Raw genomic sequence first — 16,190 nt, 5'->3', positions numbered from 1 at the left:
AGAGCTGGGGGCCGCATATTCCTGTGCTGGCACCTGCTCCCTGTGCTCAGTATTAATTATTCCCCGTAACTGTCCCAGTGAGCGAGTCCAGACCTCCACCACGAAAGGAGGGACAGGGCACGGCATTGGGCTCCCAGGCTTTCCATGGCCCATCCAGGCCAACCCTCCCATGGTGTAGACAAGCAAGTACGTGTGGAGGGAGGTGACCCAGAGGGCTGTTTGTAGGGGTCCCTAGGCTAGGTGGTACTAAGGATGGATAACAGTATTGGGGCCAGATCCCTAAGCGCCCCCATAAGTTGTAAATAGGCTGTGACCAGTGCCTGGTCAGCAGAAGACAGAGGAGGAGCCCAAGCTTCTGTTTATGTATTTATTTATTTATTTATTACACCTATTAATAAAAAAGGTGCTCAGCCTCCAACCATTTTCCTTGTGCTCCTGCCTCCCCACTCCTTCCAAAAGGAAGGTGGGGATGGGATGGGATGGGATGGGACAGGACGGGACAGGAGAGAGCTTGAAATCCAGGCACCTAAGCCAGGAGCTGCTTCTGGGAGGTGCTGAGACCCAGGGCGTCATGGGTGAGGTGTCCAAACGTGTGGCCAAACTGGAACTTATACCCTGTGTGGCCAAGAGTGTCGGTCATGTGTAGCCCGTGGCATGAAAAAGCCATTTAATTCTCAGTCTAGACCCTCCAAAAGCTGGGCCTAACTCCCCACAGCTACCTGTTTCCTTTTCTGTCTAATGATAAAGCCAACCCATGTAAGTGGAGCTCCCTCCCCCGTGGCTATATGCTCTAGTCTCCCAAAGCCCCGGCCCCCACGCCTCCCTCAACCCTCTCACCTGGCACGTAGCCCCCATAGTGAGGGAGAAGACCCAGGTTCTGGAGGTAGGTCCTGGGAAGGGGGGTCAGGGCCGCAGGAGCCTTCCGGGTGCTGCCCAGGGAGTACCTCTGCCCAAATTCCTGCAATGCCCGGTTGGTGAGCACAGGGAAGCTGGAGCCGAAGAGGAACCGGGCGCGGGGCACGTAGCCAGTGAAGCCTGCGGGGACGGGAGGCTGAGTCAAGTCATCCCGAGCATCCTCTGCCTTGGGTAATTCCCACCCCCTCACCTGACATGAAGAACTTCTGAGGGTCCGCATCATCCATGGAGTAAGGAGACGCCTTGTGAGAGTTGTTGGATGAAAAGGACACTGTCAAGTTTGGCCCCCGTGCTCAAACACGGGTTTCCAGGGAGTTGGAGCGGGCCTGCCCTGCACCCACGGCTGGACCCACACAGGGAAGCCACGCACACACCACGCCACCGCTTGCCTGCTCTCACTTGTTCCTCCGGCTCCGGCTCCTTCTCGGCCTCCAGCTCTAACTCCGACTTTGGCTCTTGGTCCTTCTCCAGGTCTTTTTCTCCATTGGCCTCCTTGGGCAGCTCTTGACTCCCCCGCCCTCCACGCCACTGATTAAAATCAGTCAGAGCCTCAGCCCAGACCCGGCTGCAGTTCTTGGCAAAGATGAACTGTGCCTGGGGTACAAAACCTGTTGGGCAGGGGGCAAGGAAGACATGTCATCATTTGGGACACGTGCTTTGGAATGGGAACACCTATTCACACGTGTGTACACACCTGTATACCCAGGGATCATGCTGGAGCTGAGCCTCTGCTGTCCGCGCCTGGGAGGCAGGCTCCTCCTGGGAAGCTCAGCAGATCTCGGAGGCCGAATGGGGGGCAGAAGCATGCGGTGGGCAGGGGGCCAGGCTAGGCCAGGAGGGCCTCGAAGTAGCTGACCAGTCCCTTGCCCATAGGTCTGGCCCATGCTGAAGCGAAGTAGTGGGCAGTGTCCAGTGTACCTGTAGCACAGAGCCCACGCACTCACCCCCAGAAGGCACTGCTCCACCATCCCAGAGACAGAAGCCAGCCCTCGGAAGCCCTCTCTTTCTGCACTCAACTACGTATCTGTTAGGAACAGGCATTTGTAAGTCCTCTGCCTGGGCTTTCAGCCTCCTCTGCTCTTTCTCTGTTTCCATGGAGAAGACAACACAAAGCTCTGTGGCAGAGCCAGCTCTGTAAACCCTGGCTTTTCCCTTTCTGTTCAGCCCCACAGATTCCCTATACTTGGGCCTCAAACTGGTATGCCCACTTGACCCCAAGACCGAGGTGACCCAACTCCCTTACGGCTAAAGCCCTGCCCCCAGCAGCCAGCAGGGAAGTGCTCTGGGGAGAAAGCGTACCCTGGGATGTAATGAGGATTCCGAGGATTGAGTCCCGGGTGGGAGGTCCTGGCCATAGCCATGGAAAGCCAGGCAGTTCCTTTTGTTTCTCTTGGTGCTGAGCCTCTGAGCTGTGTGTACTGTGTCCAGGGCAGTGAGGGAGGAGGCGGGACTGGGAGGAGAGGGGAGGAGGATGACTGATGACAGCTGGCCAAGGCCAGCAGAGCTGAGAGCCCAGGCCTGCTGGTGTGTCTGCCCCAGGACAGATGCCATCCCGCCACCAGGAGCAAGGAAGAGACTGAGAGTGCAGCCTCCCCGCCCCAGGACACCAAAGACCCATCCCAAGACCTCCTCTTCTAGGCCTTCCCAGGCATCCAAGCAAGCCGGAAGAGGTGTGGCTGCCCTGCCTGGGAGTCGGGAAGGGGCTGGGGTTCCTTGGGAAAGAGAGTCTGAAGGGAGCCTGAGCCCAGAGGGGCAGAAAGAGGAACCTGGAGACCTCTGATCAGTAATGATATTTAACAAAGATTATTTATTGAACACCTGCTATCATCTGAATCATCTACTTAATGGCAGGCCAAGGGTGGCAGAATGTGCTCTGGGTGGAAGTAGAAAGCTACGTTCCACGGCCTTTGGGCAACTGTGAGCCCTGCCGTTCTCCCGGATGCAGAGGATGCTACTCACCTGACTCCCACTGGGAGGCCCAAGCTAGTATATACAAATGTGTTTTCTAACTCTGGAAGCCAAGAGGCAGATGATGTGAGGGATGAGCACACACGTGACATTGTAGCCACCTGTGGACCTGGCTGCCTGGAGCAGGTGACTCAACTCCTCAGCCTGAATCTCCTCAACTACAATGTAAAGGTCAGAATAGCTTACCCTAGCCAGGCACGGTGCCCCACGCCTGCAATCCTAGTACTTGGGAGGCTGAGACAAGAGGATCTCAGGCTCAGGCTCAAGGCCAGCCTCATCAATTTAGTGAGACCTTATTTCAAAATGTAAGTAGGAGCCAGGCGTGTGTGGTGGCGCACGCTTGTAATCCCCGCACTTGGGAGGCGGAGACAGGAGGATCGTGTAGGTTCGAAGCCAGCTGCACTGGCTTAAGAGACCCTGTTTCCAAATAAAAATATAAAAAATAGGTCTGTGAGTGTAGCCCGGAGGTAGAAGGGCTTCCAGGAACCCCAGTACCACCAAATATATATATACACACACACACAAATATATATATACACACATACACACATATATATAATATATAATATATAATATATATTATATATAATATATATTATATATTATATATAATATATTATATAATATATTATATATATATATATTTTTTTTTTTTGGAGCCGGGTATGGTGGCACACGCTTGTAATCCCAGTACTTGAGAGGCAGAGACAGGAAGAACATGGGTTCGAGGCCATCCTCAGCTACTTAGTGAGGCCATCTGCAACTTAAAGAATAAGTTTCAAAATAGAGAATAAAAAATAGGGCTGAGTTTCTGGCTCGGAGGTAAGATGCCCCTGGATTCAATATCCAGTTGAGGAAAAAATAAAATAAATAAAAATAGGGCTGGAGGTGTGGCTTGGAGGTAGAATGCCCCTGGGTTCAATTTCTAGTACCAAAACAAACAGGGCATGATGGTGCATGCTTATAATCCCAGTACTTGGGAAGCTGAGATGGGAAGATCACAGGTTCAAGACCAGCCACAGCAACTTAGCGAGACTATCAGCACCTTGCAAAATTCTGTTTCAAGCCGGCCGTGGTGGCGCACGAGCCTCAGCTACTTATTGAGGCCCTCTGCAACTCACTGAGACGCGGTTTCAAAGTAAAGAATAAAAAATAGAGCTGGGGTACAGCTCGGATGTAGAATGCCCCTGGGTTTCATTCTGAATACTGCAAAAAAAAAAAAAAAAAGAAAAGATTCTGTTTCATAACAAAAATGAAAAGGGCTCGGAGTTAGAATGCCTCTGGATTCAATCCCCAAGACTACAGAATAAATAAATAACCTAGCGAGGCACTCTTAAGGGTAAACCAGTATGTATGAAGATGAGCACACAAAACTGACTTTCCCCCCTTACTGTCCCTTATTGTCTAATGATGTTTTCTCTCAGCTTTTAATGCACTTTGGAGATCAATGAATGGTTATAAAATCAGTGAGCCTGGGTTTTTTTGTTGTTGTTGTTGTTTGGTGTGGTTTTGTTTGGTTTGGTGGTACTAGGGATTGAACCCAGGGGTTTTCCACCTGCCAGTTATCCCCCATCTCCAGCCCTATTTTATTTTTTTATTTTGAAACTGTCTTGCTGGGTTGCTGAGAGCCTTGCCACATGGCTGAAGTTGCCTCACACCTGCATTCTGTCTCAAGAGATTACATGCATGCACCACCATTCCTGGCTAGCATGGGTATTCTTTTTATTGGAGAACAGAGGAAGGAGCTCTAAAGACAAGTTAGAATTTGTAAAGAAAGCCGGGCGTGGTGGCATATACCTGTAATCCCAATATCTGGGAGGCTGAGACAGAAGGATCACAGGTTTGAGGACAGCTTCAGCAAGTAGTGAGACTCATCAACCTAGTGAGACCCTGTGTGATCCTTCTGTTTCAAAATAAAAAATAAAATCAGAGTTAGAATGACCCTGAGTTAAATCCCCAGTACAGTACCACAAAAAAAAAAGAAGAAAGAAAGAAAAAGAAAGAAAGAAAGAAAGAAAGAAAGAAAGAAAGAAAGAAAGAAAGAAAGAAAGAAAGAAAGTGATCCAGATTCTGTTTTTTTTTTTTGGGGGGGGGGGAGGGTACTTGGGAATGAACCCAGGGGCATTCAATCTCTACATCTACCCTTAGCCATTTTTTAATGTTTTATTTGGAAACAGAATCTTGCTGAGGCTGGGCTTGAACCAGCAGTCTTCCTGTCTTAACCTTCCAATTACTGGGATTACAGGCATGCCCACCACACCCAACTAGATCTAGATTCCAAGAAATAAAAAACTATAGACCAGAAGGAACATGATTAAAACTGGGCTCTGGAGCTGAGTCCCAGTGGGCTGGCACCTTTCAGAGGCACAGCCTCCACGGGTCCTTCTACCCAGGTGGTGACACCCTGGGCCCCCCAGTCACGGACATCTCAAGGGAATTGCACAAGAGCCCTGGGCCCCAAGAAACACATTTGATGTTCCTCCAAGGGTGGCCTTGGGGTATGTCACTTGGAGTGTAGGGGCCTTGGCTACAGTTAAGGAAAGCTCCCAGAGTGAGGCAGAGCTGCGGGGAGAGCCCAGGAGAGCAGTTGTGTCAAAGGTGACAACCGAGACTTAAGATTCTGAGAGACACTGTTGGTTGCAGTTTCTGCGGATCTCCTGTTCCCTACTGCCATCTCCCTTCTTAATTTTGTTATTGCAACCACTTGGGAACTTCAGGGAGGCTGGAGGGCAGCCCTGGAAATTGGTCTGGGGCTTGGTCTAGGTCCATCACACTGGCCTCTCCCACTTGCTAACAACTTAGTGGGCACGGGCTTCCTGCGTTCTGGATGATGTGAGGGGGAGTCACCTGGAAAACGTTTCTTTGTTCTTATGAAGAGATAAACAAGAAGAAATATGTCTACTTCTGCCTCTTAACATTCTGTGTAGGTGTAATAATGGAATTTACAGGCATTTTGAAGCCTTGTGGAAAGCTAACCTGGGGACAAAGGCTGATTGTATCAAAGATAGCTAAGAGCCAGGTGGGTGCACAGCTGTAATCCCAGTACTTGGGAGGCTGACAGGAGGATTGCAGGTTCACAGCCAGATTCAGCAACTTAGTGACACCCTGTTTCCAAATAAAAAATAAAATAGATCTGGGAGTTTATCCCAGAGGTAGAAGGCTCATGGGTTTCATCCTCAATACCACACACACAAAAAAAAAAAAAAAAAAATCACAAGATTTAGTAAGACTTTCTAATTCCAGTACTTAGGTGGCTGAGACAGGATCACAAGTTCAAAGCCAGCCTTGGCAACTTAGCAAGGCATTCAGCAACCTAGTGACACCCTGCTTCCAAATAAGATATAAAAAATATTAGACTGGAGGTGTTAACTTGGAGTTAGAATGCCCCTGGGAGCTGGGCGTGGTGGCACACACTTGTAATCCCAGTACTTGGGAGGCTGAGACAGGAGGATCCCAAGTTTGCAGCCAGCCTCAGCTACTTAGTGAGGCCTTCCGCAACTCAGTGAGATCCTGTTCCAAAATAAAAAATAAAAATAGGGTTGGGTTGTAGCTCAGAGGTAGAATGCCCCTGGGTTCCATCCCCAGTACCACAAAGAAGAAGAAGAAAAAGGAAAAGACCAGCTGAAATTCTACCTTCACTAGCCATGTATCTTAGCCAAATTCATTGAGTCTCAGTTTTCTCATCTGTAAAGGGGAAACTACTGTTACTGTCTCATAGATAAAATGGATGAGATGCGGTGTCATGAGCAATTATCTGAGAGTCCATTGTAACTGCTAACTAAATAGTAATTCATAGTATCTGAAGGGAATGGGAGAGAGGAAAAGAGTGAAGGACAGTGCAGATGTGGGAGGTTTGGTGGAAAGAGAGTCTGAAATTAAAAAATGGAAAGGTTAGAATTTGAAGTTGAGCCAAGTGGGGTGGCCCACGCTTGTAATCCCCGTGCTCGGGAGGCGGAGACAGGAGGATCACACAGGTTCGAAGCCAGCTGCGCTGGCTTAAGAGATCCTGTTTCCAAATTAAAAAAAAAAAAAGTATAAAAATAGGTCTGGGAGTGTACCCCGGAGGTAGAAGGGTTTCCAGGAACCCCAGTACCACCAGAATAAATAAATAAATAAAAGAAAGAAAGAATAAAAAACAGGGCAGGGGATGTAGCTCGGAGGTTAAAGGCCCCTGGGTTCCATCCTCAGACCCCCAAAAATAAAGCGGGGGGGGGGGTGTAGCTCAGAGGTAGAATGTCCCTGGGTGTAATTCCCAGTGCCGCAAAAAAAATTAAATAAAAAATAAAATAGCCGGGCGTGGTGGCACACGCTTATAATCCCCACGCTTGGGAAGCAGAGACAGGAGGATCACACAGGTTCGAAGCCAGCCGCGCACGCTGGCTTAGGAGACCCTGTTTCCAAATAAAAATGTAAAAATAGGTCTGGGAATGTAGCCCGGAGGTAGAAGGGCTTCCAGGAACCCCAGTACCACCAAAAAAAAAAAAAAAAAAAATTGACCTGGGGATGTAGCTTGGAGGTAGAATGCCCTTGGATTCAATTCCCAGTACTGCAAAATAAATAAATAAATAAATAAATAAATAAATAAATAAAGTTGTAGGATATATTGGGATGTAAAGACTAGAACGAGATTTTTCTGCAGAAAAGACTATGGCAGTTAGAAACAAGTTAAAGTAAAAATACAGGAAATAGATTAGGATTCATCTTAGATTTATGGTTTATGAAAAAGCCTGTTCCAATTTTGGAGTAGCGTAGTGCCACTATTATTCCCAGGGGTGTGAAGAACATGTCTTAGTTCTAACCTATAAAAAGGGTGAAAGGGGAGCCGGATGTGGTGGCACACGCTTATAATCTCCGCACTTGGGAGGCTGAGACAGGAGGATCGCACAGGTTCGAAGCCAGCCTCAGCTACTTAGTGAGGCTCTCAGCAACTTAGTGAAACCCTGTTTCCAAATAAAATATAAAATGGGTCTGGGAGTATAGCCCAGAAGTAGAAGTCCTCTGGGTTCCACCCCCAGTACCAAAAAAAAAAAAAAAAAAAAAGAGAGAGAGTGAAAGAGGCAGTAGAAGCCAGGCATGGTGGCACAGGCTTGTAATCCCAGCATGCAGGAGACTGAGACAGGAGGATCACAGTTCATGGACAGCTTCAGCTACTTAGTGAGGCCCTTTGCAACTCAGTGAGGCCCTGTTTCAAAATAAAGAATAATAGGCCGGGCGTGGTGGCGCACACTTGTAATCCCCGCGCTTGGGAGGCTGAGTCAGGAGGATCACACAGGTTCGAAGCCAGCCTCAGCTACTTAGTGAGGCTCTCAGCAACTTAGTGAGACCCTGTTTCCAAATAAAATATAAAATGGGTCTGGGAGTATAGCCTGGAAGGAGAAAGCCTCTGGGTTCCACCCCCAGCATCACAAAATAAATAAAGAAAGAAATAAAGAAAGAAAGAATAAAAAATAGGGCTGGGGGTGTCTCTTGGAAGTAGAATGCCCCTGGGTCCCATCCCTAGACCCGCAAAAAAAGAAAAGAGAGAAAAAAAAAAAAAACAGTGGCATTTCAACATAGCAAAGGAAAGGAAATGATACCATATATTCTGCCCTTTTTAACCTTCTAACATCTACAAGGATCAACATTAATTTGTTCAGCCTACTAATTTATTAAAATATGTGTGGCAAGCCCAGCATGGTAATGTATACCTGTAATCCCAGTACTTGGAAGGCTGAGAAGAGGATCACAGGACCAGTCTCAGCAACTTAGTAAGACCCTGTTTCAAAATAAAAATAAAATAGGCCTGGGGTATACCTCAGAGGTAGAATAACCCTGGAGTCAATCTCCAGTACCAAAAGAAAAAAAATTTTTAAATGTATATATACAAAGCCCGGCAAGGTGGTGCACACTTATACAATGCTTGGGAGGCTGAAACAGGAGGATCACAGATTCGCAGCTAGCCTCAGCTACTTAGTGAGGCCCTCTGCAACTCAGTGAGACCCTGTTTCAAAATAAAGAATAAAAAATAGGGCTGGGTGCCGGGTGTGGTGGCTCACGCTTATAATCCCTGCACTTGGGAGGCTGAGACAGGAGGATCGCACAGGTTCGAAGCCAGTCTCAGCTACTGAGTGAGGTTCTCAGCAACTTAGTGAGACCCTGTTTCTAAATAAAAAATAGGTCTGGGAGTACAGCCTGGAGGTAGAAAGCCCCTGGGTTCCACCCCCAGTACCACCACACACACACAAAAAAAAACATAGGGCTGGGTGTGTAGCTTAGAGGTAGAATGTCCCTGGGTTCTATCCCCAGTACTGAAAAAAAAATATATATATATATATATATACATATACACATATATATGTACATATTTATACACACACACACACACACATATATATATATATATATGGCAGTTACATTAAAAATAGCTTTATTAGCCAGAATTACCAGTTAGATGACACATTCTGTATCCTGCATTATGGCAGAATATGTGTTCACAGGATTCTATAAAACAATCAGATATATAAGGTGTAGGTCATCACAAACATCTCACAGAAGATAATGTTTTTTGTTTTTGTTGTTGTGGGGTTTTTTGTTATTTTTGGGTTTGTTTTGTTTTGTTTTGTTTTGGTGGTACTGGGGTTCCTGGAAGCCCTTTTACCTCTGGGCTACACTCCCAGACCTATTTTATACTTTTTTAAATTTGGAAACAGGGTCTCTTAAGCCACCGCAGATGGCTTCGAACCTGTGTGATCCTCCTGTCTCCGCCTCCCAAACACGGGGATTACAAGCGTGCGCCACTATGCCTGGCTCAAAGTTGTAGAACATTAACTTCCAGCCAGATATAGTGGTGCACACCTGTAATCTCAGTACTTAGGAGGCTGAAAAGAGGATCACAGGTTCAAGACCAGCCTCAGCAATTTAGCAAGACATTCAGCAACCTAATGAGACCCTGTTTCAAAAATAATTTTTTTATAAAAGGGGAGCTAGCTGGGTGTGGTGGTGATGCCTATAATTGCAGTACTTGGGAGACTGAGATAGGAAGATCACAGGTTCAAATTCAGCCTCAGCAACCTAGTGAGGCTCTGAGCACCTTAGCAAGACCCTGTTTCCAAATTAAAAAAAAAAAAAAAAAAAAATAGGACTGGGAGTAGAGCCCAGAGGTAGAAGGCCCCTGGGTTCCACTCCCAGTACCACACCAAAGGGGGCGGGGGCTGGGCTAGGGGTGTGGCTAGGAGGTAGATAGGAGGATCACACATTCAAGGCCAGCCTCCTCCGACACATAGGCACTTGGCGATAGAATGCCTCTGGATTCAATCACCAGTACATAGGCACTTGGCAACTTAATGAAACCCTGTTTCAAAATAAAAAATAAAATAAGCTGAGGATGTAACTTGGCGATAGAATGCCTCTGGATTCAATCACCAGTACTAAAAAAAAAAAAAAAAAAAAAAAAAAGAATACTCTGAGCTGGGAGTGAGGGTACAGTAATCCCAGTACTTGAGAAGCTGATACAGGAGGATCACAGATTCCAGGCCAGCAGTGCACTGTAATTTAGCAAGACCCTGTTTCAAAAAAATTAAAAATAAGCCCAGTGTGGTTGCACATGCCTGTAATTCCAGTACTGAAGAGGCTAAAAGAGGAGGATTGCAATTGCAAGTTTGAGAACAGGCTCAGCAATTTAGCAAGGTGCTCAGCAACCTAGTGAGATTCTGTTTCAAAACAAAAAGTAAAAAGGCCTGGGTTGTAACCTGGATGTAGAATGTCCCTGGGTTCAATCCCCTATACAACAACAAAAATAAAATATAATAGGATTTGGGTATAGCTCAGAGGTATAACACCCCTGGGCTCAATCTCTAGTACCACATACAAAAAAAAAAAAAAAAAAAAAAAAAGAATATAGCTTTATGGTTGCATAGAAAATGACCTCAGGAGATAATGCTGACAATTTTGGGATAAAGCATCATAATGCCTGCAACTTATTTTCTTTTTTCTTTCTTTCTTTCTTTCTTTCTTTCTTTCTTTTTTTGTGGTACTGGGGAGAAGAGGAAGGGGAGGGGGAGGAGGAGAAGGGAGGAAGAAGAAAAAGAAAAGAAAGGAAGAAAAAAATTGGGGGAGACTTTTTCTTGTGGTACTGAGGGTGGAACCCAGGGGCTTTTCTACCTCCGGGCTATACTCCCAGACCTTTTACACTTTATTTGGAAACAGGGTCTCACTAAGTTGTTGAGAGCCTCACTAAATAGCTGAGGCTAGCTTTGAACCTGTGTGATCCTCCTGTCTCAGCCTCCCAAGCACTGAGATTACAAGCTTGTGCCACCACACTAGACTTGGGGGAGACTTTTGAGAAGAATGAATGGGTAATTGACTGCATTTACTTAAACTGTTCTTCCTAAGGCCAAATAACTGTATATCCATAGTGAGGAGGTAGAAAGGAAATAGACAGGGAAGAAAAAAATTTCCTGAGGGGCCACGAATATCAGCTCTTCCAAGGTTCAGAGATAAGAACAACCAAAGCTTCACAAAACCATCTGTTTACTAATCAACAAACCCAGGAGACATCGCTGGAGCAAGTCTGACACTCCTACTGAAAGGAGACCCTTCAAAGGACATGCAAATACCCTATGTAAATTTTGAGAGTTGCTTCCCAAACTCCAACCAACAGAGGACATGCAGATATATATAAACCCCTAGCGCAGTCACCAGGGCAGTTACCCACTCTGGGAACCCCTCCCCATTGGGGAGCTTCTCTCTCTCTTCCAGGTCGCATTAGCTTTGAGAGAAGGTGGAGTGCAATTGAAGGCACTTAGTCCAGGCTACACTTGGATAGTGACCTGAAGGCCTCTGCTGGACATCAAGGCCAACCAGGGCCCCTAGGGGTGACCTGCACTTCCTTTCTGGCAGATCGCGTGGACTTTGGGAGAAAGCAGTTTGCAACTGAAGGCACTTGGCCTGGGATACACTCGGGTAGTGACCTGAAGGTAGCTGCTGGACATCAAAAGTTCCGACAGCCCTTAGGGGTATTCGGCCACTTTTCCCTATTCCCTGCTGCTTCCAATAAACCTTTTTACTCCCCTTCCTGCGATCTGCGGGTGTCATTTTTCACTCACTGTAGACAAGAACCCAGTAAGGAGACGTCGAGTTTCTTCTCAAGAAACTCCATTTCATCTTAAGGAAATGTCGGGTTTCTTCTCAAGAAACCCCGTTTCAATAGCACCCAGATTTTGTTGTCTAAATTCTATTTCCCACTAAAATCATGAATCATGGGAAAAATAGCTTATACCAGCTCTGGACTAGATATGTACAAAATGAACCTGGAATATTTTATCACAGAAAGTAGCCAAAAACTTGGAGGGTTTTCCTAATCCATTTTCTGCTGTCACAGAATATCACAGGCTGGGTAATTTGTAAAGAAGTTTATCTGGCTCCCAGTAGTGGAGGGTAAGAAGTCCAAGAACATGCCGCCCGCATCTGACCGGAGCCTTCCTGCCACCTCATCGTGTGGAAGGCACGCAAGCAGAGAACAGGGAGGAAACGAAGCTGAACTCATCCTTTTATTTAGAGGATAACTAACTCGCTCCTGCACTAACAGCACAGTCCACTGTGGAGGCGGAGCCCTTGTGACCTAATCATCTCTTAAAGGTTTCACCTCTTTGCACTGGTAAAATGACAAATTTCAACAAGGAGCTGGGCACGATGGCTCAGGCCCATAATCCCAGTACTTGGGAGGCCGAGACAGGAGGGTCACAAGTCCGAGGCTAACCTCAGCCATTTAGCAAGACCTTACTTCAAAATAAAAAATAAAATAGGGCTGAGGTGTGGCTTAGAGGTAGACTGCAACCTGGGTTCAGTCTCCAGCATCATGCACAAAAAATTTTTTTCAACATGTGTTTTGAAGGGGACCTGATCATAGCAAGAATTATGTCAAAAAGATAGAAAGCTGGGCATGGCAGTGAACACCTGTGAAGCCAGGCGTGCCGAAACAAAAGGATCTCAGTTGTTTTTTGTTTGTTTGTTTGTTTGTTTTTGGTGGTACTGGGGTTCCTGGAAACCCTTCTACCTTCGGGCTACCCTCCCAGACCTATTTTTATATTTTTTTTAGATTTGGAAACAGGGTCTCTTAAGCCAGTGAGGCTGGCTTCAAACCTGTGCCATCCTCCTGTCTCCGCCTCCCAAGCGCAGGGATTACAAGCGTGCACCACCACGCCCAGCCAAGGATCTCAGGTTTGATGACAGCTTCAGCAACATAGACTCTCAGCAACCTAGAGAAACCCCGTGTCAAAACAACAAAAAAAAAAAGAGCTGGGGGAAACTGGGCGTGGTGGCGCAGGTTTGTAATCCCAGCATTCGCGAGGCTGAGACCGGAGAATCGCGGTTCGTGGACAGCCTCAGCTACTTAGTGAGGCCCTCTGCAACTCAGTGAAACCCTGTTTCAAAATAAAGAATAAAAAACAGGGCAGGGGGTGTAGCTCGGAGATCAAATGCTCCTGGGTTCCATCCCCACACCCGCAAAAAAAAAAAAAAAAAAAAAAGAAAAAAGAAAAAAGAAAAAGAAAAAGAGCTGGGGTGTAGATGGGAAGTAAAATGCCCCTGGGTTCAATCCCTAGTAAAACACACACACATAAGATTTAGATTTAGGAGCCAACTTGAGTGAGTTTCCACTGGCCTAAATAGGAAAATTTAAGCACCGAAAATGATAATGGCTGCCAACAATTGAGCATATAACATATGCACTAAGTTGTGAATTCATAGTGGTACAAAAAAAAAAAAACCTTGGAGGATGCTGGAGAACCGAAAAACTCACGCTTTGAAAGCTGGTCAAATAACAGAGAAACGAATATTCACCAGCTGTAAACTATATATTTGTGTAACAAGTAGTTAACATGGAAATCGTTCTCTTTATAAAAATATTCTTTTTTTTTTTTTTTTTTTTTTTTAGGTGGTATTGGGAGTAGAACCCAGGGGCCTTCTACCTCCAGGGTATACTCCCAGACCTGTTTTTTTATACTTTATTTGGAAACAGGGTCTCACTAAGTTGCTGAGAGCCTCACTAAGTAGCTGGCTTCAAACCTGTGTGATCCTCCTGTCTCAGCCTCCCAAAGTCTGGGATTACAAGCGTGCGCCACCATGCCCGGCTTTTATAAAAATATTCTGACAAAGAAAGAATGATAGAGCCAGTCCTGGTAGCTCATCTGTAACCCCCAGTACTTGGGAAGCTGAGACAGGAGGATCACAGGTTCGCAGCCAGCTTCACCACCTTAGTGAGACCCTCTGCAACCTAGTGGGACTGGGTTTCAAAATTAAAAATAAAATAGGGCTGGGGATGTAGCTCAGAGGTAGAATGCCTCTGGTTTCAATCCCTAGTACCAATAAAATAAAATATAAAATAAAATAAAATGAATGACAGAATAGAAATATATCTTCTAACTCCTATATTAATATACCTAGACCTGATTGTGTGGTTCTCAATCAGGGACAATTATCTAGACAAGTATCTAGAGACATTTTTGGTTGTCACAGTAGAGAGAAGTGATACTGGCATCTACTGGGTAGGGGGTCAGGAATGCAGCTCAACCTCCTACATACAGGACACAGGACAGTTCCCTACAATAAAGAATTATCTGGCCCAGACAGGCATCATGGTACACACCCTTAAACTCAGTATTTGGGAAGCTGAGACAGAAGGATCACAGGTTTGATGCCAGCCTCTTTATAGTGAGACTCTGTCTCAAAATAAAAAATAAAAAGGGCTGAGAGTATCCAGGCGTGGTGGCACATACCTGTAATCCCAGTCCCTGGGAAGTTGAGACAGGAGGATCAAAAGTTTGAGGCCAGCCACCACAGTTAAGGGAGACCCTCAACAACTTAGTGAGATCCAGTTCCAAAATAAAAAATAAAATAGGGCTAGGCATGTGGCTTCAAAGTAGAACACCCCTGGGTTCAATCCCCAGTACACACACACACACACACACACACACACACACACACACACACACACACAATGTCTGGCCCAAAATATCAGTAGTGTCAAGATTTTTTAAAAATCTGATCTAGTCAGGCGTGGTGGCACACACTTGTAATCCCTGCACTTGGGAGGCTGAGACAGGAGGATCGCACAGTTTCGAAGCCAGCCTCAGCTACTTAATGAGGCTTTCAGAAACTGAGACCCTGTTTCCAATAAAATATTTTTTTTAAAAAAAGGTCTGGGAGTATAGCCCAGAGGTAGAAAGCCCCTTGGTTCCATCCCAGTACCAAAAAAAAAAAAAAAAAAAAACCCAAAAAACCTCTGATCTAAGCCAGGCGTGGTGGCCCACGCTTGTAATCCCTGCCCATGGGAGGCGGAGACAGGAGGATGGCGCAGGTTCGAAGTCAGCCGCGCTGGCTTAAGAGACTGTTTCCAAATAAAAAACTATATTAAAAAATAGGTCTGGGAGTGTAGCCCGGAGGTAGAAGGGCTTCCAGGAACTCCAGTACCACCAAAAAAAAAAAAAAAAACACAAGTATGGCAGTGATATTCTGGTTTATTTCAAAGAAGAATCCTTGTCTTTTGGAGTAATATACTAAAAATTTTTACTGATGAAATGATGCAATGTCAAAAATATGCACCAAATAATCCGCTGGTGGGAGAGACTGCGGTACAGATGTGCCAAGACTGGCTGCGAATGGCTGCGGGGAATCTCCAGCACCGAAGGTAGGAGAAAGCAGGTACTTTCCCGTGTGAGCAGGCAGGTACTGCTCTTCTCCCTGCATAGCCCTCCGTGGAAGGCGCACCAGCCTCATGGTTTCCTTGGCCTTCACCCCTTGCTTTTTATGACAGTCATCTGCCTCCACCCACCCATCCCACCTTTCCTCCTCCTGAAAAAAAAATTTTTTTAATCTCTGCTGATGTGACCCAGTATCTAGGTCAGACACTTAAAAATTAACCTGGTACCAGGCGCTGTCGTGCACGCCTACGATCCCAGCAACTCAGGGGACTAAGGCTGGATCCAAAATTTGAGGTCAGCCTGGGCAACATAGCAAGACTCTACCTCAAATAAATAAATAAAAAGAGCTGGGTATGGTGGTGCACGATTGCTATCCCAATACCTGGGAGGCTGAGACAAGAGGATCTCAGGTCTCTCAACAACCTAGTGAGACCCTGTTTCCAAATAAGAAATAAAATCGGACTGGGGGTGTAGATCAGGGATAGAATTCCTCTGGGCTCAATCCTCAATACCAGTAAATTTATTTATTTATTTATTTATTTATTTATTTTGGTGGTACTAGGGGTATAACCCAGGGGCTTTTCTACCTCCGGGCTATACCCCCAGACCTATTTTACACTTATTTGGAAA

At 46.1% G+C, this 16,190-nt stretch overlaps 1 protein-coding gene across 1 annotated transcript; it reads right to left on the bottom strand.

Moving 5' to 3' along the window:
• Positions 1-526: 526 nt before the first annotated feature.
• On the bottom strand, positions 527-2,276 carry CIMIP2B (ciliary microtubule inner protein 2B; the record flags this gene model as incomplete). Its single annotated transcript, XM_080708581.1, has 6 exons — positions 527-615; positions 838-1,035; positions 1,106-1,157; positions 1,315-1,523; positions 1,610-1,833; positions 2,215-2,276. The coding sequence occupies 6 exons, from the start codon at positions 2,274-2,276 to the stop codon at positions 527-529; spliced, it is 834 nt and encodes a 277-aa protein (XP_080564707.1).
• Between the last annotated feature and the right edge of the window lie 13,914 nt (positions 2,277-16,190).

This window comes from Muscardinus avellanarius, assembly GCF_963383645.1.
Source record: "Muscardinus avellanarius genome assembly, chromosome: 13".
Taxonomy (NCBI): domain Eukaryota; kingdom Metazoa; phylum Chordata; class Mammalia; order Rodentia; family Gliridae; genus Muscardinus; species Muscardinus avellanarius.
Note: the sequence above shows the minus strand (reverse complement) of the source record. Positions and strands in the feature narration are given on the sequence as shown.